Below are 22,936 nucleotides of genomic sequence, written 5' to 3' on the forward strand. Positions count from 1 at the left end.
CTATTTTCTCTCAATATTTCGAACATTGATGCGTTATACGAAGTTTAATATTAAATATCAGAGTTTACAGTTTTGCTGTGTCAAATCATTTGGTGACTTAGAGGCTCTGGAGTGCAAAGGGTTAATTAACAGAAGAAGAGTATAATATGTTAGGAGAGGGGAGAAGCGGAAGAGCTGGAGGTCCTGTAAAATGATCGGATAACGGCGACAGGTCGGCGATAGCTCGAAATTGGCAAGGTGTTCCCGGCGTAGGACACGACAATTTTGCAGACGCATAGCCACGAGCGGTTTCCGAGGTTTCGAGGTTTGGGAAGTGTCCATCGGGGCGGGCTCGATGGCTGACTATGTATTTGTCTACGCACTCATGCCCCAAAGCCGTTCGTTCCGACCAACGAACCGCATAATCCTTGACGAGAGAACCTCGTCAATCACGGCCTCGATGCGCCAGCTAGACGAATCGATACGAATTTATCCGCGAGCCGCTCGCTGCCGCGGACGCTTTCATCGTTGATTCTCTCTCATCCGGATCACGAAGTCGATGAATCGAGCACGCTCCTCGACATCGAGCACTCTCGTGTCCCGACCGCTCGACCGACCGACCGACCGACCAACCGACCGATCGACCGTTCGTCGTTCCCACGATTTCGAAACGGAACCGAGCGAAAAAGAGGAAACGAACGATGAATCCTCGCGGAAGCTCGTCGCGCTTTCACGTCGGAGGATCGGAAGTTATGAGAGCGATCCGAGCGATCCATCTTCGCTCGGAAATCTCTTGGTTCATCGTATCGAAGGGAGACTTCTATGTTTCGAGGAAACATCGCATCAGTACTCATATTCCGACGATTATCCACTTACGGCGTCGTCGAGCTAAATCGAATCTACCTTCGAAGGTTTATCCTAAGAAGCAACTACACTACTGTACCAAAGAAATAATACACCGTTTCGAAGATTCTCTAATAGCAACACAGAAACAGTCACACGAAGCTCGTCGAAAGTCTACGAAACGGAATCCCAAGCCAAGTTTCCGAGTATCGATCTGGACACCTACTCCCCCGGAGGCAGAATCCGAATTGCTCCCGCGTAAATGAAAATCTCCCGTGGAAATCGCCGGGAAAGCTCCGCGAAGGGAGGACATAGCCGTGCTCGCGGTATGCGGCGTACGAATCACCGCGGAGGTGGTCCGTGGGACCAAGGTGGGTACCAGAAGGGTACCGAAGGACGCGGCAGGAAGCATGGAGTCGCCGGTTGGGCGCGGGTATCTTTTTTGCAACGCGAAATGGCCCGGAGAATGTCATCCAATGAGGGTGAAGTAAAGGGAAAACAAGTAAAATAATGATAAAAGGCGGAGCCCGCGGCGTGATTTGATTGGTCGAGATATCGCCGGCGTTCGAGTCAACCCGCGAAGAAGAGGGGGTTGTCCTCTCCTTTCTCTCTCCTCGTCTTTCTCTCTGGCTCAGTCCTGCATCTCTCCCTCTCCATCTCTTTCTCGCTCTTTCTCTCTCTCTTTCTCTTCCATCTCTGTCCCTCCGTCTCCGTCTCTGTCGGTCTGCACAGCACACCTTCGTCACGGCTTTTCCCTCTCGATCCTTCTCTCGTCTCCTTTCGCGTCCGTCTCGTTCCACCCGCTACGTACGACGCGACCCCACACACGCTCAACGTCGACTTACTTTATTCCCCTCTCTCTCTCCGCGTCTCGCTCTCTCTCCCTCCGTCTGTCCCTCTTTTTCTCTTTATCTCCCTCCGGCCGTGGGTCCATGCTCCGCGATCGTGTCCTGACTGTGGCAGAACCATCGGCTCTCCCTCCTCGACCTTCTCCTCCTCCCACTCGGTCGCAGCGCTCGTTCTTCGCTCTCGTTTTCTTCTTCTACTTCTACTTCTTCTTCTTCTTCTTCTTCTTCTTCTTCCTCCGCATCTTCCTCCACCTCCTCCTCCTCCTCCTCGTCACGGGTCTTACGCGTTTGCTCGCGAGAAGTCGAGTACACTCGACGTCGTATAAATAGGTGCGACGACTGTCCGTGAGATCCCCGTGAAATATAGATTTAGGAGCCGGCGAAAGCTCGGGAAATCTGGATCTCGACGGGGATAGACTTCCTTTCTTTATGTGCCCTTCTTTGCTTTTTCGTTTCCGTTCCGCTGGCTTTTGATTTAAGGCTCGGACCGGCGGTCGGGGCGAGTTTCTCGGGACTTTTTGCGGAAAACAGTGCTGCTGTTCAAACTTCCGCTGGTTTATCATGCAATTTAAGCACTCCCGTATCGGTTTCTGTGGTAATCTCTCGGAGAAGCAACCATCGTCTCCATCATCGTGGAAGAAGAGACTAACAATAGATCATCTTCACTCAAAACCGGTTAATTCGACTTTAATATTCTCCGATTCCCTTAAATTTAAATCTCTTCCGAAACTTAACCACATAACTTAAGCTCATGTAGCCATTACCAACTTCGTCAACTTCTCGAAACCAAGAAATCAGAAACCATCTCCAATCCATCCGATCTTACCTTCGAGAACCTACAAGAATACTCGATCTTTCCCGAAAGAGTTACATCAGAAGCAGAAGCTCCGCGCGACCGCTCGCGGAACCATCTGCGAGTGGCACAGGTCAAAGGGAATGATTAGCGTGGCGAAAATTCGGGTCGAGCGTCACGTGTTCCGAGGGGCGGTTTCCGTGGCGGAAAAGTATATTGACTCGTGATACGCCATCTGTGCGGAGGCGGCACCCTCCTGGCGTTATTGGCGAAATTAATAAGCCCCGGAGATCTCTCCGGCCGCGGTGGAAGCGGTTAATTCTGGCTTTGCTCGCGGGGCCCGGCCGTGTTGGCGGATTAGAAGCCTTTCCAAACGGATGGAAATTGTTTGCTCGACGAGCGGAGCCGAGAAGGGTGCGCCTGCTGTCGGCCGATCGGCCGGCCGAGCGAGCCGCAGACTCGCCGCGATCCGTATATCCTAAAGAAGCATCGGTCATAAATTATTTGCGCGGCCGGCCGACCGGCCAGGCATCCAGCGAGCCAGCCAGCCAGCCAGCCAGCCTGCGGCCCGATGAATTCGATTGCCGTAATCTCGAATACTCATTACGGCGCATTAAGCGGGACGAGTTCTCCAAATAAGCGTCGGAGAAGGTTCGTCGATTAATTGCCGCCGGTAATTTGTCGTTCCGCGCTGATTTATCGCCGTTCTCTATCCCCCGCGACCGTGTTCCCTTGTTCTCGTTAGACTCGGAGGTTTTTGCCGCGGCCTCTTTACCACGGAACCGACGCGGGACGAGGAGCGGGCACCGGCGGAGAGAGAAAAAAACAAGGAGAAAAATCGCTCGGTACACGTGTTCGAGACCGATCTTCCCAGCGTCGTTAGATTACGCGAGACAATTACCGGGACGAGCGCTGCCGGCGATTCTATTACGCGAGAGTCCGGGCCGCGGCTCCGATTTATCGTCGACACGTGGATCCGTGATCACTCGGAACGCTTGGAATCGGCGGAACGCATTTTTCCGCCGTTACGCCGAGTCACCGTCTTGTATTCCGTCTTCGATTTATCGGTATATTAACGTGGACGTCCATCTTCGATCGCGAGGAACGCGCGGAATCGCTGCGACGCGATCTTCCGTCGTCTATGAAGCTGTGTCTCTCGATGTGTCCCTCTACGCGTCTCTTCCTTCTTTCCGCTGTGCGTCTATCGCCCTCTCTGTTTCTCTATTTTTTTCCCCATTCACGCGTGCGTGCACACACGACCGAGGGCGAAGCGCCGGCGGCGAGCCGAGACCGAAGGGTAGGGGGGCCAGAACCGAAAATTAACGCCACCGCGAATCAAGACGACAATGTGATTCATCAGTTAAATCCGCGTGCATAATCCTTTACACAGCGTCCGATCCCCGTCCACTAACGTGCCGACGCCGGAGAGAGAGACGGGGTGCCGCGCGGAGGAGAAACGGGGTTGACGATGGCGGGCGGTTGGTTCTGTCAGCAGGGACTACGAATTATAATCACAGTTGTGGTTCATGCGGCCGGGGGTGGGTCGGGGATGGAGGACGGAGGTGGACGATGGAGGACGAGGCGACGGACGGAGGAGGATGACGACGACGACGACGCTCGTCCGCTCGAGGGGATGGAAAAGGGTGTATTTACCCAGCAACGGAATACACCGGCGCCACCGAGGACGGACCTAGATGGAAATCTGCGGCATTCAGGGGCACTGGCCAAGAAAATTGGCTGACAACATTTCGCGCGGCCGTCGAATTGCCGATCCCCGGGCCCCCCTTTCCTGGACAGAAGGCGTCCGGGGGCTCCGCCGATATTTACGCCGGACGAGCACGACGCGTCCTTCTAATCGCGGTAACCGCCGCCGTTTGTCTCCTGTGCGGCTCGTCGTTTGCGGGACTGGATTCGATTGCCCTGCGAAACTCGAGATATTGACGGTTGATAATGCGCGATACTATCGGATTCAAATGGACGAGATGGAAATAAGAGAAGGTTAAAGTATGGAGGATTGAGACTTTTATGCGTTTGACTTTGTTTTCCAAGTTTTGGGTATTGAGGATTAGTACGAGAAATACGTGATAAGGTTGATAATTGGTAAAATATAGTGAAATGAGAATAAATTGAACGAAAAGCGAATTGATCGGAGATTAAAGTGGAAGATTGAGACTTCTATGCGTTAGACTTTGTTTTCCAAGTTTTGGGAATTGAGGATTGGTATGGAAAATACGCGATAAGGTTTATAATTGGTAAAATTAATGAAATGAGAATAGAATGAACGAAAAGCGAAGTGATCAGAGATTAAAGTGGAAGATTGAGACGTCTATGGGTTAGACATTCTTAGATTTCAATAGTCTCGTAATAATCGAAGCAAAGATATTCTTGCGTTAGATAGTTAGCAGATCGACAGGAAAAAAGTAGTGAAAATCGACGACGCACGTCGTCGATGGCTCCAACAGCCGCGTCCATCCCGAAAGGCTGGGAGGCGTTTCCGACGAGAAGCCCTAATGACCGCCTCGTGCCGGCGACCGCCGAATCCCGGCCAAATAAATCCGACTTGATTGAATCATTGTTAAGCGAAACCGCGTTAAATACCCGTGAAATTAACTCGGACGATCCGTGTGCGAGAGGCGCGGGCGCGCGCGCTCGGCACGCGATCGCTGATTGGCTCGAGGGTATCGCCTTTAAAGTGCCATTTAGAGGGCCGCCGATTCTCCGGTTCGGAACCATTGATTAATGACGCGTGTCCTTCCCCGCAGCTACGATTTTCAGAAGAAACCGGCCTCCGGTTTCCGTTCGTGGCCCGGATCCTTCTGTTTCTCCCCGCTCGCAGCCATTCCGACCGGCAATTCCAGTTAATCGGATTAACGCCTCCGTAAACACCTTGAAACGAGCGCAATTAAATCCCGAACGAGGTAACCGCCTCTGGAATCCCGAGCACACTTTGTGTATCAACTAATTACCAACGATTCGGTATCACGCCACGTTATTCCATTATCTAAGCCACTCGCTTAACTCGATACTCCTCTCGAGTCCCGATCTTATCGTAATTAATTCCGAGCAATTTGGAAACACCAGTCGCCGGTGGCTACAGCCGGTCAGCCCGATGAAGATAATAAAAGGCGGACAGAGAAGAAAACAACCCTCGGGCTCGTTCGTCGCGAACCACCCGGACCTGTCGCATCGCGTTTTCATTTCTACGCCGGCAATTCCATCTTCCGAACAAGGTTGGCGAAATCCGTGGGCGGACGTTGGGGTGATGGCGCGGACATATGGGAGCGCCATGTGGTCACCAGCGTGTACCGTTCCGAAGATAGACGAGGACGCGGAACGGCGAGGCTCTCCCCACGGCGAAAGTACCACCGCAGAAGAGGTGACGGGGGCCGCTGGAAAGAGACCGCAGATCCGAGTGGATCGGACGCTAAACGCTAACCGCAATTTGTAGCAATTTGTTAAGTAGCCGGCCGGAACATTACCTATATTGCGTTTACTCCCCTTGACCGGGAAGATATACTGAACACGCCGGAGGGGGGGTACGAGAGCAGATTTATCGTTCGCGGCCGGGACGGACCGGAGGAGAGTGGCAACCCCGAAGTCACGATCAATTCCTGAGAGCCGATAAACGTCCCGCGAATGTCCTCTCGGATTTGTGCCGGGTCGCGAGCGCGTCCACTCGAGGACAGGAAGAATCGGGATCCCAGTCTCTCTCGTCCGATGAATTTTCCTTTAGCCTGGCCTTTTATCTAGAACTCGCGGCGTCCTAGAGGAAATAAGCTGCTCAGGGGCAGGCGTCCTCGCCGAGAGGGTGGCCGCCGCCGGAGTCAGGGAGCAAAAAGGAATTCAGTGTAAACTAGGAGACTCCGTGGAATCGAGGCTGGCGCAGACAATTTGAATCGTAGGTAAACTCGTCGAGGGAACTCGTTTTATCCCCGGCCGAGCTTATCGAAGTCTCCGGGGCTCTTTGGCGAGAGGACCAGCGCGACGCGACTCTCTCTTGCTCCGCTCCACGGCCTCTCCTCTCTTCGGAGCCCGCGAAGAGGGCGACGAGATTTCAGAACGAGAGCGGAACGACGGTTTGGTCTTTCGTCGGATGCTTTTAGCCGATGAGTTTCGCTTCCCTGCATCCCGTTTCGCTTTCGTCTCGTTCTGTACCATCGCTGCCGTTCTGGCCTAACCCGGGCTCTCCTCTCTCATCCATATGTAACAGTCGTCCTGGTATTAATGACAGGGGGAGAGAGAGACGGGACGCGACATGTTAGGTTCTTTACCCTAGAAGACTTCTCTCTCCTCCTCTCCTCCTCCTTCCGTTCTCCTTCGCCGGGACGCCCCGCTTCATCCGACGGTCACCGGTTATAGGCGTCTACGCCGGTGTCCTCCCTTTATCTGATTAATAGAGAACGGAATTATTTGCTCGCCGCTTGTACCGCCATTACATCGCGGTACCGCTGTCGAGCTTTACCCGACCTTTACGGCGCGTAACTGTAACTGCTGGATTTATTTTCGAGTTCGGGAACGCGTCGGGAAATTATGGATATTGGAATGATTTAGTTTGAAACTTTGGCGATGAGAAGGAAGTCTTCCGTTTCGAATGAATGATCTTTGTTAACCCTTTGCACTAGGAAGTTTGTCCCTCGATACATATACTTCTAATTTCCCTTCGAGTTAGCTTCAAATCTCATCGTTCTCGTCAAAGAATGTTAAATATCGTCATCATTCGTCGTGCGACACGGTTAACACTAGGTTTACGGAACGCGTCAAATTGACGCATACTGGATCTTAGAAATATTATTTTCTAAATGTTTACGCCGATTTTGATCACACTGACATGTACCCCAATTACCTACTATCGAATCTCCAGTTTCCACGATCTAAATAAACGAGCATCGATTCTTTTAGGAGTAATATAATGAAGTACAATAAATGCCCGTGAACCTAGTGTTAATCGGAAGCTAAAGGATTCGTTAACCCATTTCCACGCGAACGAGGTTCCTCGGTTCTGTATAGAGCACACATCCGAGAGTCTAAAGGCACCGCGGAAAAGGAAGAATATAGGACGAGCTCGAGTGTCCATTATAAATTTCAGCCGTGCATCGCTCGCGGAATATCTCTCGAGAACGTCATCGGAGATCCGTGTACCAGAGAGTACCTCGTTTTTTCGTTTATCATTGCAGACGGGAGCGGACTCCTTGGATCTCTCCGTTCGGCTCAGGACGAGGAGGAATCAACGACGACCGCGACGGTAAGGGACACATAAATTACGCGTAACGGTGAACCGTGAATACGCGAAACGTAATCGCGCGCGCGCGCTAAGAGACACGCAGCCCGCGCAGACGATCTCTGGGATAAATATTCATATTACGTGCGCGCAGACGTTACATTATACGCCGGCTCCGTCCGCCCGGGCAAAAAAGAATTGGCGACATCCGTTGGTCGATTGTTTTTCGCGGAAGACGGCCCTCCGGCCGATTAACACGAGTAATCGCGAATTTAACGGTTGAACGGCTGGAAATCGGCGTCTGCCGCTTGAACGTTCGATCCGAACTTTCGAGCGATTCTAGTTACTTTCACCGAAGCTCTGGTGAATTACTGGTGAAAAACTCTGGTCGTTTATTGTGAACGAAGGAACAGAAGATGTTAGACTTTTATTCGTCTATAGAGAATTTCGTGCAACGTTACACGCAATGCAATAAAAAAGCGTGCTCGTTATGGCGTTCATTAGGAAAACGCTTTTTCGCAATACTGTCTCACTGATTTCTTGAAGCTTCGAATCTCCACGAAGTCTAGTCCGTTAGCTGAAATATTCTGAGTTTGAAAGTATCAACACAGAAGACGCGTTTAACACTAGAACTATTGAGCATTTAATACGATTGATATGTAGTCTCTATAAAAATTGTAACAGATTATTTTCAGTTTCTTTGGATATTCATCATAGTACTCGAGTAAAATTATTTATTTCCAAAATCATTCCAAATATTCAATGCCTTTAAGATATTAAAATCTAGTGTTAACTAGAACTACCAAGCATTTGATGCGATCAATACATACTCCCTATAAAATCTATAACCGATTTCCAGTTCCTTCGGAGACTCGTTACAACATTCGAATCAAACAATCAAGATCATCTCAAGTATCGAATGCCTATATCAATCGTTTCGAAACGACCAAATCGAAAGCAGTGATTTCTAGCACGGTAGTTCCAGCGCGAAGAGCCGCAGAAAGACAGATTCGAAAGATTTGTTTCGTTTCGAGTGTCATTTACGTTTCTCATAAGAAGCGAGGTACTAAGATCTCGACGCCCGCTCGCTGTCAAGAGGGAACTGAAAGGTTTCGGCGGTCTTTGTGACGGAGCCGGGGACATATGTCGGAATTAATCACAATGAGCGGCGCAGGTTGAACGGATCGGAAGGACGGGGATCCTCGTACGCCCGGACAGATTTTCAAGCGTCCGTAAAGTGGTTGATAAAGAGGCAGCAATCGGTTAAGTCTTTTTGAACGAGGCGCGACGACGGCCACTTACCTGCAGCCCGGTGGCACTTGGACAACCGTCGACAATGAGATGAAAAGGCCGACGAAAGAGAGGAACAGAGAGAAGCCGGAGGGGCGGCAGGGGAGCGTACACGATCGCGTTTGTCCTCTTCAATGCTGCTCATCCGTCGTCATCGGTTACGGTCTCTTCTTTACTCGCGCGAACGGACTGTCCTCGCCACGGAATTTTCGTCCAACTATTTCACCATCCTCTCTTGTACCCTGCACGCCGGCTGCGACACGAAATCGCGTTAACTAATCATCGCTGACAGCGGATATTCCGATGTGGCAGGTGTTCGACGTCTTATTCGAATAAGGATGCCTCCTGGAACATCATCTTCTGGGAGGTCGAGAATTAATAGCGGTAAATCATCGATAAAATTCTATCGCGACGAAATGGGATTATTAACACGTTAAACGACAGAAATCTTGACTAGTTTTCTGTATAGTTATCCTTTTCAGCAAAGAAAGCAACAATTGTTCGCTATGTGCGATTCCCTTTAACGTTGAATGCACCATTTCATAAAGCAATATACCCAAACCGAGAAAATATAATATTAACCCTTTGCACTCGGAAGTATTTCGTTAGAAACACTTAACACTTTCTAACTAGCCGAAGATGATATTTTTAAAAATTAACTCAAAGAGAAATCACAAGTACATTGAGAAACAAAGCTCTTTTATCTCAATAATTCACGCACCGATGCATTCTACAATATTAACCCTTAGCACTCCAGATGGTTTTATAATCTATCAGCAACTGCAACTAATATTAGTATCCCTAGCGAAAATGAAAAATGATATAACATTCCTTCGATCTTTTATTTTCCTTAGTGCAAAATTTGGATGTGTGAGAAATCTAATAATTGTAGGGTAGTTTCTGTAAGATTCACTAAAATATCTAATATTCTTCCTGGTGCGATATCGGAGCCTACAGAGTTCAAAGGGTTAAATATGAAATTTTATAATTTTACTTCGTCGAATCGCCGAATGACCGAGAGTCACCGAGTGCGAAGGGTTAACATGCTCGCGTCCGAAAGCCTTCGAAACGAAACTCTCGAGCGGCGGCGGCGGTGGCGGCGGCGGCGGGCATAAGGTTCCATTAACAGCTAAGTAGGATCGATTCGATCCGTGCTCCTGGTAAATGCTCCCAGCGCGGCAGTTAGCCCCGTGTAAATTGTCTCCGCTCGAGCGTCCTCCTTCTGTCGATCCCCCCGTCCTCTTTCTCCCTGTCGCCGTCGTTTTTGCGCGAGCGTTAACCGTACAAATTACGCGAACGCGGGACCCCAATATCCCCGAACGCTCTGCGGACAGAATGGCCCGTGCCCCGCGGGTTATTCGCCGAACAGAGCGGCCGGACGGAGAGGGAACGAGTCAAGATTCGAACATGTGGCGTCATTTGTTACGTGCAAAGTGGGGTCCGACCGTTCGAGCATGGGTTATCTAAGCTCGCTTTAACGCGCCCACGTAGCCGGAAAACCAATGGCACGAAGGAACGAGGAATCAATGAAGCATGTAAATGTCCGCCGCGTCCCGAACGCGGGGTCAAGGGTTGAACGGGGGAAACGGCCTTTTTTCAACCGGACTCGCCGAACTGTGAAGAGACGACGTTCAACAGTGACTCGCTTATTCGAAACAGTTTTCTCAACCCTTTCCGAAGTGCTCTTGGTTTCTCACTTTGAGGTTCGACGTTAGTTCATTCAATTGCAGCTTAACCCTTAGCAGTCCTATGTCGAGTCAGACTCGATTCCATTTTATTACAACCTCTACCTGATTTAATTTTTTCTATATTTATTTGTATCACAATTGTACAATAAAGAGTTAACCCTTAGCAGTCCTATGTCGAGTCAGATTCGACAAATCACAATCGTACCATTTAAAGGTAACATTTCAATGGCTCCGAAATATTCTTGAATAAATAAATACAGCGTCACACAATTGTGATTTGTCGAGTCTGACTCGGTGTAGGACTGCCAAGGGTGAACTCTTTAGCTACTGCAGGTGTCTAAAGTTTTAAGAATTCGATTTCAGTGTACTTATGTGCCGTGAGATGTTAATGACAATAACAGTAGCAAAGGTCGCTTAGGTCTGACGCAAGTGAATTCTAATTCAACGATTACATCTTCTGTCAATCACATTTATATATGACTAGAATTGAACAATCTAAAATAATCGCATTTATATAATATACGACTGTTTCAGATTGTCCAATTTAGTTCAATCTGTTTCCACGGTTTCAATCTACTGCCTCATAATCTCCTCAACCCGCTAACGCTTCACGCAACATCCCAGTCGAAGTGTCGAGAAAGATTCATTCGACACCTCCAGATCGTATCCTCTTCAGCCGATCAATTTCCATTACGCTATCGCCTTAACCCCGCGGCGAGTTAACAGAATCAAGCGCCATCGCCACGATAACGTCCAGAACTTCCCAGCGACGCCGCTGCGCTCGAGCATCGCCGCTAATTCGCGATTAAATGAGAAATGAAGGGAGGCTTTTGTTCTTCAATTATTCCTGGCAGTTAAACGTTTCCCGTAGTTAAAGTTAATTCCGAACTCGAATCCGATGGATATCTGGCTTCTAAGCTGAAGATAAACGCCGCGGAGTCATTTATTATCTTCTCTTTCGCGGGCTATAATTACCGCGGGTAATCAATCATCTCGAACCGTCGCGGCGCGGAAGCCCGAACAATGGAATCGGATTATCCAAGCAACGCCGATCGACAGAGCCCGTCGGTAATCGAAGTCGATTAACGCCCGAGGAGAAGGAAGTGCAGGTAGAAGCGAACGGTATATCCCGTGCTCGTCGGCCGATGGGTAGCCATGAACGACACGGAACGGGGGACGCGTGGCGGAGTCACGGGGACGGGGATCTCGGTTTCCGTGGACATATGGTCAGCCGTGGCTCCGCCGTGACGAAAAAAAGCGCCACAGAAACGGGCGACAGAAGTTGGGAGTGTCGCCGGGCGATATATCAGGGCTTAAACTGTCCCGTCGTAGCAGCCATGTCCTACCAGGCATGCTCCTCCGCACCCTGGCCTGCCTGCCTGACTGACTGGCTGCGCGATCGTCGGCTGGTTCGTTCGCTGGTTGGCTGGTGCGCGCGTATGTCGCGTCCCGTTCGACAGGGGTGACCGGCATTAGTTAATAGGACCGCTCGGCTAGATCGGGGAACGCGCTAATGCCGGGGGGGACAAATAGAGGATCGCCGCTCTGTCCGCGGATAAAAGGTGGCGAGTCTAACCGAATGCGGTTTCCAATCTGTTGGGTTTTTACGCCTCGAGTCTAATGGGCAGGATTAGAGGGCTGATTCCACCGGTTCCGGGAATCCTTTTTTTCCTCGGTCTCCCTTGCCACCTGATTCCGCGCCGCTGCGAGGGGAGACGCTCCGGGAGGACAGTCGGATCGACTGTGATTAGAAATTGCGAATGCTAGATCGTTTTGGGATTAGGGTTGTGGGTCTTGTGTTGTGGTTGCTTGTCGGTAGCTGCTGACGTGGCTGGAATTTCGTGTTAACCCTTTGCACTCGGAAGTTTTTCGTTAGACATATTTTAACGTCTGGTGAGATAGAGAGGACATTTTTAACCCCTTGGCCTATGATTTCTTTCTCAACTCTGATCGATACGGCTACTTCGTTGATAATAATTTATTGGGAAAAGAGAGAAATTCTAAGCAGATGTTATTACTATATTTACTTTTAAGTATAATAGTTGATTATAGAGGAACGATATTTACTTTGAATTTGGATAAACTGAGTAATATATATGTTTGTTGAATCATGTTGAAGATCTTCACGAGTCTCACTCGTTGCAGGGCAAGGGGTTAAATTAAGGGACAAAGCTATTTTGTTTGAATATTTCTCAAATTGATGCATTATACAAGGTATAATATTAAATATCAAATTTTATAGTTTCACTGTATGAAATCAAGTGGTGAGAGGCACCTCTCAAGTGCAAAGGGTTAATAAAAAGCAGCTAAGTTTATTATGTAATGAATTTTATATTTGTACATTTTAATGAACAACAGAGAAGAAAATCTTTGTGAACCGTGCGGACGTGAAAGTGTTGTGAAACCATGAAAATACTGAATTGAACTGAAATCAATCTGAAATAATCAGATTTATATAATCTGACTGACGGAATGCAATTGTCGAATTAGTATTTACTTAGATCTAAGCTTCGCTACAATTGTCAATAAGATTTCACGGTCGCCAATGGTCGACAATAAACCGAAAGCGACTGTTTAAAGCGGCTTTAGGCAACAGTAGCCAAGGGGTTGAATGCTACGATCGACCGAGATATCCCTTCAGCGACCCGTTATCGCAGGGTGGTCGGTACACACGGGGTCGTGAAATTTTTCAACGCAGCTTTAGGCCGAGGCGGACGCGTAAAGGCAAAGCTAATCAGAAGAGCGGGTCCACTTCTTGTCGCCGGAGAAACTTCATTACGCATTCAGCTTGGCGTCGGGATTATCATATCCGGAGGATCCTTTGACGAGGATCCTCGATCCCCGGCGGCCGGGAGGACTCGAAAAATATAAAACTCGAAGAATCTCGGCGCGCCCACGTCTCCGGGCCGGCGTGCTACCAGAAACGACAGACGACTTCCAGTTAGAAGGGCAAAGCTCGTCCACGGAGCCGGGCGCGCGCAATGAATAAAAATCGTTTGAAGTATCGCTAGCTGCAAATTAACGCATAATCGTCAAACGTAATGAGAGGGGCACACCGGCGCCGCGCCGCTGTCGCTGTCGTGCCCCGTTGGTAAACGAGACTCGACCGCCGGGCCGATTCCGCGAGAGGAGAGCGGTCCTCCTCGTCGTCCTGCTCCGAGAAACTTTGATTATTTTTATAATAACTTCGCCCCGGGGACTTGACGCCGCTCCACGATCGAGAGCGTTCACTCTTTTCGCGCCGCTGACCCTCGACGCCTTGCCGCTTTCGTGTCTTCCGCTATCCGCTTCGCTCGGCCTCTTTGAAGAGGTCTCTCAAAGACGGTACACACCTGCAACTTGCAATTAGAGCTATCTACGTTACACTCGCCGAAGTGCGGGATCTTTTATTCAAGAAAATGGATGGCCCGGTGACGGCGGCCGTTAACGGAGCAGTATCGCCATATAAGAATGACTTTTATTGACTGGGTGCGAGTTGTTTCATTATTTTCATTAGTTGTTATCGTTGTGATATTATAATCAACGCGTCGAGTGCCGTGCTAGGTCGAGTTGGAATTTCTTTTATCTATATTACGGTGTTTCCTGGTAAACTCGAAGTCCGTTAATTAATGAGTTACACTGCCTAAGCAGTTGGTACACTTCGAGCCGTTGACAAAGAAATAATCGAATTATTAACAAAATGAAACCATAGTTTTCTTCAGTTACAGTACTCAATGGTTCAACGAATTCTTTATCTCCATCCACTATATTCTTCGAATACTTAACACTAGGACTACCGAGCATTTAATACGATTAATATGCAATTCCCATAAAAATTGTAACAGATTATTTTCAGTTTCTTCAGGCATTCATTATAGTACTAAAATGAAATTATTTTCAAAATCATATTGAATATTCAGTGCTTCGAAGATACCAATAATTGCTAAACAAAATCGAAACCAGTCATTGCGACTTGTGCGGTAGTTCTAGTGTTGAGATCCGCCTCGGCCGAACAAAAGGAAATCATCGACAGCACGATCATTCCCGAGCCCCCAGCACGAAGCAGCAATGCCTCTATCCTCGATCAACCGCATCGAACGGAGTAATTACCGATCGCGACGCACCTGCGTCGTTACGTAAATAACAAGAAGGCACTGCCGGTCGGCGATCGGTACGTGTCCGAGCGATGTGATCGACGAGCGGGCAGCCATCGAAGCGTGAGGAGAGACGGGCGGCCGTTTAAAAGCGTTCCGCGGGTGCGACGCGGAAACGCGACGGGAGAAAGAGCGTACGCCCGCCGCGGCGGCGGGGCGCGCGGGGCGGCGCCGGGAATCGGATAAAAGAAACGGCGAAAGAGAGGTTGCTTTTTCCACGGTGCTTACGCAACCCTTGCTCGATGCCCGGGCACGCGGTATCAATTAATTCCGTCCATATATCTGGCGCGCGAGCGAGAGGAGAGGCATTGTAACCGGGCCGAGGCCGCTTTCTCGGTGACTAGGCCCGGCCGAGCGACGGCCACGCTCGTTTTCTCTTCCGACGACACGTGCCGAGCACAATGCCACCGGAGTCACTCCCGGTGCGCGACGATTCCACGCGCGATCGACGCACGATCGACGCACGATCGACACTCGCGCCCTTCCAGCGGCACGCCCTCCCCACCAGAAACGTCGGCAAACAACGACGCCGATACCAAAAACCATTTACACACCCGATTCCCTTCTTCGCCGGCTACTGCTCCTCTTGCTCGCCCTTTTGTCCTGCGCTTTCGTCCCTGTACCGCTTCGTTCTTTGTCTCCTCCGCGTCCCGGAGGAACCGGTGGCCCCGGTGGGCGGGTCTGTCCCACGCGTCGCCCGTTTTTATCGCTCCCCGGAAATTAATGAGATCGCGGGGCCAGATACGCCGGGGCCCGGTAACGCGCGGCGCCTTTCGGCCCGCGGTTTTTCGTCGGGCAGACGTCCCCGCGAGATCGTTACGCTCGATGCATTGAGATGCTCCTTTCGGTGACATTCCTCGCTTTCCCGTCGCGCCGTAGCCCGCCGCGGATTCGTGGATTTCGCGATACCGGGAACGCGCTCGGGTTTCTTTCGGGCTTCTAACGAACGACCGCCTTGTTTGGGAGGAGTCCAAAGAACTAGACACGGGTTTTCGTGTCCGCTTCGGAGAGGCCCCGGCCGTCCACGGGGGATGAACATCCCGCGTTTCCAGAAACGCGGAGCCCGTGTTCGGGGAACGAGGGATCCATTAGCGATTCGCGTCGGCCGGCTACCAGCAGAATCATCGTCGTTCATTCGTCACGATTGGTCAAGCCGTCCGCCGGTGATTTGCTGTTCCCGCGATGACGGCGCCCCGAAATCGGAAGCGGCGCGCGGGCGCTGCGTGGAGTGGGACGCTTTGATTATTCGATCGACGGGACGGATAATGGAAGATGTTGCGCTGATAGTCGCTATGGTTCTGAGGAACTTGTTGTAGAAGTTGTGGCCTAGTTTATTTAACTTGCGGTGGAAAGACACGCACGTCGAGATGCTTCTGTTACAGGAACGTCAGCGACGTGTTGTACACGACAGGCGATTGTCACAGAAATGTAAATTTTCCAAGTTGATTTGAAAAATATCGTAATATGCAAGGTTATTAATAAACAAATTTAGCATTTATACACCTCGCAGCGAGTTACAGTTGACTTCTGGCACGCGCGAGTGAATTTCTTTACACAGCAAGTGGTTAAAGGAACTGTTAGGGTAGATCGAAGAGAAAAGGAAAGGAAGCTTAGAATCGATAGTTTCTTCTATAAATTCCTAACCTAACCAAGCCCTATATCACGAATCTCATTGCTACCTAACAAAAGGTTCGAACACTCGAACCTCGTCTACTGAATTCTCTGAGTACCGAACCAAGCAATCTTCTAATGGCGAATCGTCCGATCGTTACAATACATTATCATCGAGCCGATTCCGCGCCGTTGCTTATCCGGGCGTCCAGCGAAGACGATGATGAATCGCGGAAACGCCGAAAAGTTTGCGATACATCTGGCGCGGCTGTAACCGCAAACGGAATCCTCTGCTCGCGCGCCTCGGCCGGAAGGCGTGGCGCTGATGGATGAAGATCGATGCGTCGTACGCGACGCATCTCGCCTCCGACCTTATCCTTCCTCCCTCGCGATGTCGTTACACCTCATATCCACCCCCGGAGACTTAATATCCTTCGACGCGCCCGTAGATCCCGCCCGAGGGACGCGCCAGGTGGTTTTCGTGGATTCCCGGCGACCCCGTCGCTCGCGAGCTCGCGTTTATGGACAACAACGCGCCGCGTGATCCGCGATGAAACACGGGAACCGGAAAAACAGGTGTCGCGGTACCCAGCGAGGCCATTATGCGCCACGAATCTCCGATACGATACTTTCTATCTCGATACGACGGACGATTCGCGTCGGTACGCTTGGCCGTCGTGTTCGCTTTTTCACCTCGCTCCCGACCGCTTCTGCGTTTCCATTGCGCGACGATTTACGACGAGATTACGCGAAGAAACGGGACGGCGGGCAAAGAAACTAGAGATCCTTTCACCGGGGATTCGGTGCACGTTCAATCTCGAACTTCCTGTTTCGATCAATTAGCTCCGGTGTTGATTATGTATGTCTATCAGCTGACTTCGCGAACGAAGACTTGCGATAGTTCTTTCAGCGTTGGATTTACGGAACTCGTTAGTTTGATAGTGAATTTTACACACACATTCGGTGAGTGTCAATGCCGATCGACGCAATTACACGAGTATCTTAATTACTTCTCTTGAAACCTGGAATTTCCAAGATGCACGGGAACCAACGTCGACTTTTCTAGCCGCGATGGAATAAACTACAATAAATGTCCGTGAATCTTCTGTTAAACGTCGAGGGAACGCTCGCCGGTACGGGGGAAGGCGGTACGTCGAGCGGACACGCGAGCTCGCGCGAAAAAGCCGCATAAATTGCCGAACTTTCTGCCGGGAATGGAAGAAACCACCCAGGGGAACGGCGCGCGGTGAAAACAGCCGGGATCGCTCGGCGAATCAACTTGTCTTTTCTTCCCCGACTTTTTCGATGGACTACAGTTTCACCGACTTCGAATCCGTTCGCGGGAATACGGTCGTCAAGCTGTTTTCCGGCGAACTTTCGCGACTTTTGCCCCCGCCGTTGCTCTCTTCTTCGACGTTCGACATACGGGGGCGAGGAATTTATACGACGACGCGGCTCTCCTTTCGATTAACGTGCCGTTCCATCGGTGAACGGCGTTCGAGAGGTATCTTATCGACGAGAAGTTGTTGTTTCGTCGGTGAATACGGGCTCGACGTCAGAATGACGAACGCGGATGATCCAGAGCTGGCTGGAGAGCGGAGCGTTTAGCTCCGGAAGGCTGTCAGGGCGCTATTATTGATGACGCGCATTGATGACCGACGTGAAAGACCGCTGACCGCTGTCTTCGGCGTTGGCAGCGCTCGCTAACGCGAATATAATGCCCCTTTTCCCTCACGGGGGAGACCGACAATACAATTTTCATTTTCGCCGAAGGGTGGAGCTTCCCCCCGTTACTTTCTGCTTTTCAAACCGATTCGCTTTATCTTTCCTCTCGTTCCCTCCCCTTCCGTTGTTTTCTCGTTCGCAACGTTCGTCTTATCGCAAGAATATTTTCAATGAGAGTTGAATAATAGAGATATAATTGCAATAGATAGGACTATTCTCTGTAGAAAGTAGACAACTTGAAGTACACTGCGATGTTGTAGACACAAAGTACGAGAGAAGATATCTGTATTAGCACTAGAACTACCGAACAATAAGTCTGAGTTTGTAATTCGTTATGAAAACTAGGAAAGCAGATTTCTTGAGATTCGAAGAGCTTCCTATTGCTTCAGTTGCACAGATGCAGGAGTTTATTTCGAAATTTCTCACGAAAGCAACTTAACCCTTTGAACTCTAGGCTCCAATATTGCAGCAGTTATATCAAATATTTTAACGAATCAGAGAAACTACCCTAAAATTATTCGATGCTCCACACATCCAAATTTTCTATTGAGAAGAAAAATAAAAGATCGAAGGAATGTTATAGCGTCTTTCACTTTCACTGGAAATACCATGAAAATTAGTTGCAGTTGCTGATAAATTACAAAACTATCTGGAGTGCTAATAATGGCGGAATGCCATTATTAACCCTTAGCACTCCAGATGGTTTTCCATTATTAGGAAACGAAAAAATCGGTGATTTCGACCTGTTCGGTAGTTCTAGTGTTAACGGTGAAGTTGGAGATCGAAACCGGCTCGAATACGATTCGTCAAGGGTAAAGCACCATCGGCGACGTCCATCTTCCCGACCCAGTCGCGCGGTTGTCGTCCCGCGAACACATCGGAGGTAATGGCGTGTGCCTTTTACAGAGAGCCCTCCGTTACGGACGATTTTGTCGCGCGCAGACATTATTTATCACTTTCCAGTGAAGTTTCGGGTCTCCTTGCCAGTCTACACCCTCCTGGAAGCCTCTCCGCAGCCTGGATTACGCGGAGGGATGAAACGAGCTGTGGAGGTTCCTCTGTCGCGAAGGTCGGGTCGCCTGAAGTGTCTTCTTGTCGTCTGTTCCAGTCAATTATGTCCGGCTCACTTTTATAACTATGCTGATAGCAGAATCTCTGCGATCGGTTCACCTAGAGCAATCGAATGGCATTCAGCTCCCTGCTTCTCAATTATTGAAAAGCTAACGATGTTCCTCTAAGTAATCGCAGAAGATGATCCTATAATTCTCAAACTATAGTACAAACCTATCGAAATCTCAATACTCTTACAGATTACACACAAAAATCCAAGAAATTCAACTTAGTTCAATCTCTATACTAATCAAACTGTACTCATGTTGAACAGTTAATTTCAGCAGCCGAACCATTCATTAGCTCATCGCTCAGAAGCCAATACAATTAACTCCATTTTTCAATATTTCTCAATTTTTGTAAACTCTAATCGAATAATATGCTTTCTACTTATTCAAAGATTCTAGTTATCCAGAATCCCCTTCTTTCTAAAGCTTCCAAACACATTGCAATCCCTTCAGAATCAGCATCCAAAGCATTAATTTCCTCAATCATTCTCTAAACTCAACCTGATTGACCCCTAAACGACTCGCAACACCCCACACAATGAAACGAGAAGATCCATAGTCACATTTTAAGCCACGCGGATGAAGCGCACAGATGAAAGATAAAAAAATGGCCAGCGATCCCGTTAGCGTGATCGGAAGCGTGCAAACAGAGCTGACGCGAGGTACGCGGCACGTGTGTTTGCCGGTACCCGCGGCGCCCCGCGAGCGGTCCCGCGCGACAGACAGGATGTATCTCGAGGAGTAGGTTTCGGTATCAAACGCGACGTAATGGGAAGAGAGAGGAGAGTCCGCTCGTGGTCCGCGCGCGCGTTCGGCAGCTCCGAAGGGAATAAGGCTGACCCGTTGCGCAAATCCGTGAAGGGGAGTCCCGTCGAACTGCGGAAGGGATCACGGGCTGCCACGTGACGAGCGTGTTTGCTGGGTACACAGAGCCTCGGTGTTTGGTACACACGGCCTTGGAAGGCACAATGCTCGATGGGCTCCGCCAAAACAGCGGCGCGACGCCGGCATAAGCGATATTTGTGTCAGCATAAAGGACCCCCTAAAGCCGTGTTAAAAGAACAACCCTGTACGCCCCTCCTCCGCCGCTTCGCCCGTCGCGCTGTGTCTCCTTTCCTCTCCGCTCGCCGCGATCCTGCCAATAGCCGATCCGCAACAAAGATCACTGGCTTCCTTGCTCCCCTTTTCTCTCTTTCTGTTTGACGAGCGATCTTTAACTCTTCAGGAACGAATTCTTTGCGCATCGAACCCCGATTATTCTGACACTGGGTTTATGGGATGCTTCATTTTGTTCGATCGGTGTCTCCGGTAGTGTACTTGCTTTTGTCGATCTTTGTTTTCTAGAGAGTTTGTGAGAGGTTTATGTAATATTCGTGAAAGTGGATGTTCGAATTAGTGTTATTTAACCCTTTGCACTCGAAAGTTTTTCACTGGAAATATGCAGCATTTTCTGATGGGATGCAGATGGTGTTATTTGAAACTGATTAATGGGAAAATGTGTGTGAATTAAGAAGGATAGTTATTTTATTTCAATATTATACGTATCGGGGCATTATACAAAGTTTAACGTTAAATATCACATTCTATAGTTTTACTGTGTCAAATCAAGTGACTGAGAGTCCTCTCGAGTGCAAAGGGTTAATTATTATCTAGTGAATCCTTTGAATAACTTGATTATTCGGAGAATAGGAGACTGATTTGGGTATTATCTTCTCTTATTTAACCAGTTAACTGTGTGTGACGAGTATACACGTCATCGTAAAGCTTGACACGCTACTAATTCTTTCATGAATTCTTTATTTCTTCACGTAAACATGTAATTCTTTGTTTCGCTTTGATCTTTCATTAAAATCTACTCTACGCGCATTCGTCCTTCGACGAGTACACGCTCCATTTTTCGATTTTATTGCAGAACGAGAGGTTTTTCCAACTAAATTCCACAGTGAACTGGTTAATGGTTTAATAATCCAGTTTTTCACGGGAAGAGGTTCGAGAAATATCAAAAGTCCTCGTACACGAAGGAACGATGCGAGATTGAAATGAATGGGGACCGAAGAATGATTGGATAATAAGTACGTCGACGGACGTGCTAAAAGCTGGAATGAGGTATACGCTCGTGGCATCCTGGAAGAGGTTAAAGTCCTGCTAGCCACGAGGAAGAACGATTCCTGTAAAGTACGCGAGCCGCAGTTTCCGGTGACGCGCGTGCACGTTCCTCGATTAACCGGCCGTGATTTATCGGCTGGTTGATTGCATTCCCTTTACGTGTTTATATCGTGTACCGACGTACCAGGAATTCTATGCCCCCGTCGCGTTTGCATATGCAAGCTAATCGCCGGCTCGCGATCGCGTTCCCCCTCCCGCCGGTCTTCTCCGAGTAGTGCTCTACTTTCGTTTTCCTTCGGCGGAATCTGGTCGAAAGACGGCACAGGATCGGTTACAACTGGTTTCGCCGGCCGACGTTTTTCAAAACACCGTTGAATATATTATTCTTTCGTCTAGCTGCCGCTGGAACTTGTCTAGTTGCTAGTCAACGCGCTGCGTGTCGGGAATCGTTTATCTTCATCAGCCGCGGCTGAATGATTGTTAATTATTCGATAATGGCAACAGAGTGCAGGCAATATTCGAAAATATCAGGCAGTCAGTAAATCAAAACAATTAATCTAACAACTGGAAACGCTAATTGGTCCGTGGCAAATATAGTAACTCTGCACTCGAAACTAACTTATGAGAAATCCTGGGTTAACCCTTTGAACTCTATAGGCTATAACATTGCACCAGTTATATAAAATATTTTAACGAATCAAAGAAACTACCTTAAAATTATTAAATTCTCAACATATCCAAATTTTGTGTTGAGAAGAAAAATAAAAGATCAAATGTTATAGCATCTTTCATTTTCACTACAGATACTATAATAATTAGTTGCAGTTGCTGATAAATTACAAAACCATCTGCAGTGCTAAGGGTTAAAGAAACAAAGCTATTTCGTTTCAGTATTTCATATATCGATGCATCACATAGAGTTCAATGTTAAAGATTAACCCCTCGTGAAAATTTCTACACTAATTTGACAACAATCAATGTTCATTATCCAGGATCAAAGCACACAACTATTTCGCTCTTATCAACCTGTTATCTTCAAACGAAACTTCCGCTCGAAGTAGAATGGAAAATTTTACTTTCCTAAATTGCCGATAGTAAAACGTTACACGAGCTTGGTAGCGAAAATAAATAGCACGTCAAGGGGTTAAACCGAACGATCCTACCGTACGAAACGTACGATGACCGTGAGCCGTGTCCCGGCTGCAAAGTGCTAATACAGTTAATTCATCGAGCAAGGGACCGTCGCGAAAGCATCGCTCGAACAAATGCAATCGGATTAACTGCCGAACGACGACGCGGCTCGGAGACCTCGACGCCGTTGACGGCGCGCGGGATTAATTGGTACAGATAGTCAGGCCAGCGGAAGACTATGACGGCTTAACTAGAGTGCGCCAGCTCCCACGGAGATCGGACACCAGACAATCCTTCCTGGCCGCGGTAGACTTTACACGCCGATCCGAGGCCAGATACTTCGGTACGCCTCGCTCCTTCGCTCGCCCGCGCTCGCTCGCGTCGGGACGCAAACACGGTCTAGTTAGTCCACACGCGATAGAGAGGAAGAAAAAAGAAAAGAAAAACTAAGGG

General features: G+C 49.0%; 1 protein-coding gene across 5 annotated transcripts in view; it reads left to right on the plus strand.

The window, feature by feature from the left end:
* The window catches only part of LOC116433684 (uncharacterized), a 215,443-nt gene that overhangs the window by 178,424 nt on the left and 14,083 nt on the right, over nt 1-22,936 (plus strand). For 3 of the 5 annotated variants that reach the window (XM_076372844.1, XM_076372843.1, XM_031992044.2), the window contains one exon: nt 7,638-7,705. The exons of 1 other annotated variant lie outside the window; for it this stretch is intronic. In XM_076372844.1, the coding sequence (XP_076228959.1) occupies nt 7,638-7,705 (68 nt within the window). Of the gene's footprint in view, nt 1-7,637; nt 7,707-22,936 lie in introns of those variants that run through there. One more of the 5 variants, XR_012999874.1, reaches the window with a different exon arrangement.

This window comes from Nomia melanderi, chromosome 12, assembly GCF_051020985.1.
Source record: "Nomia melanderi isolate GNS246 chromosome 12, iyNomMela1, whole genome shotgun sequence".
Lineage (NCBI taxonomy): Eukaryota > Metazoa > Arthropoda > Insecta > Hymenoptera > Halictidae > Nomia > Nomia melanderi.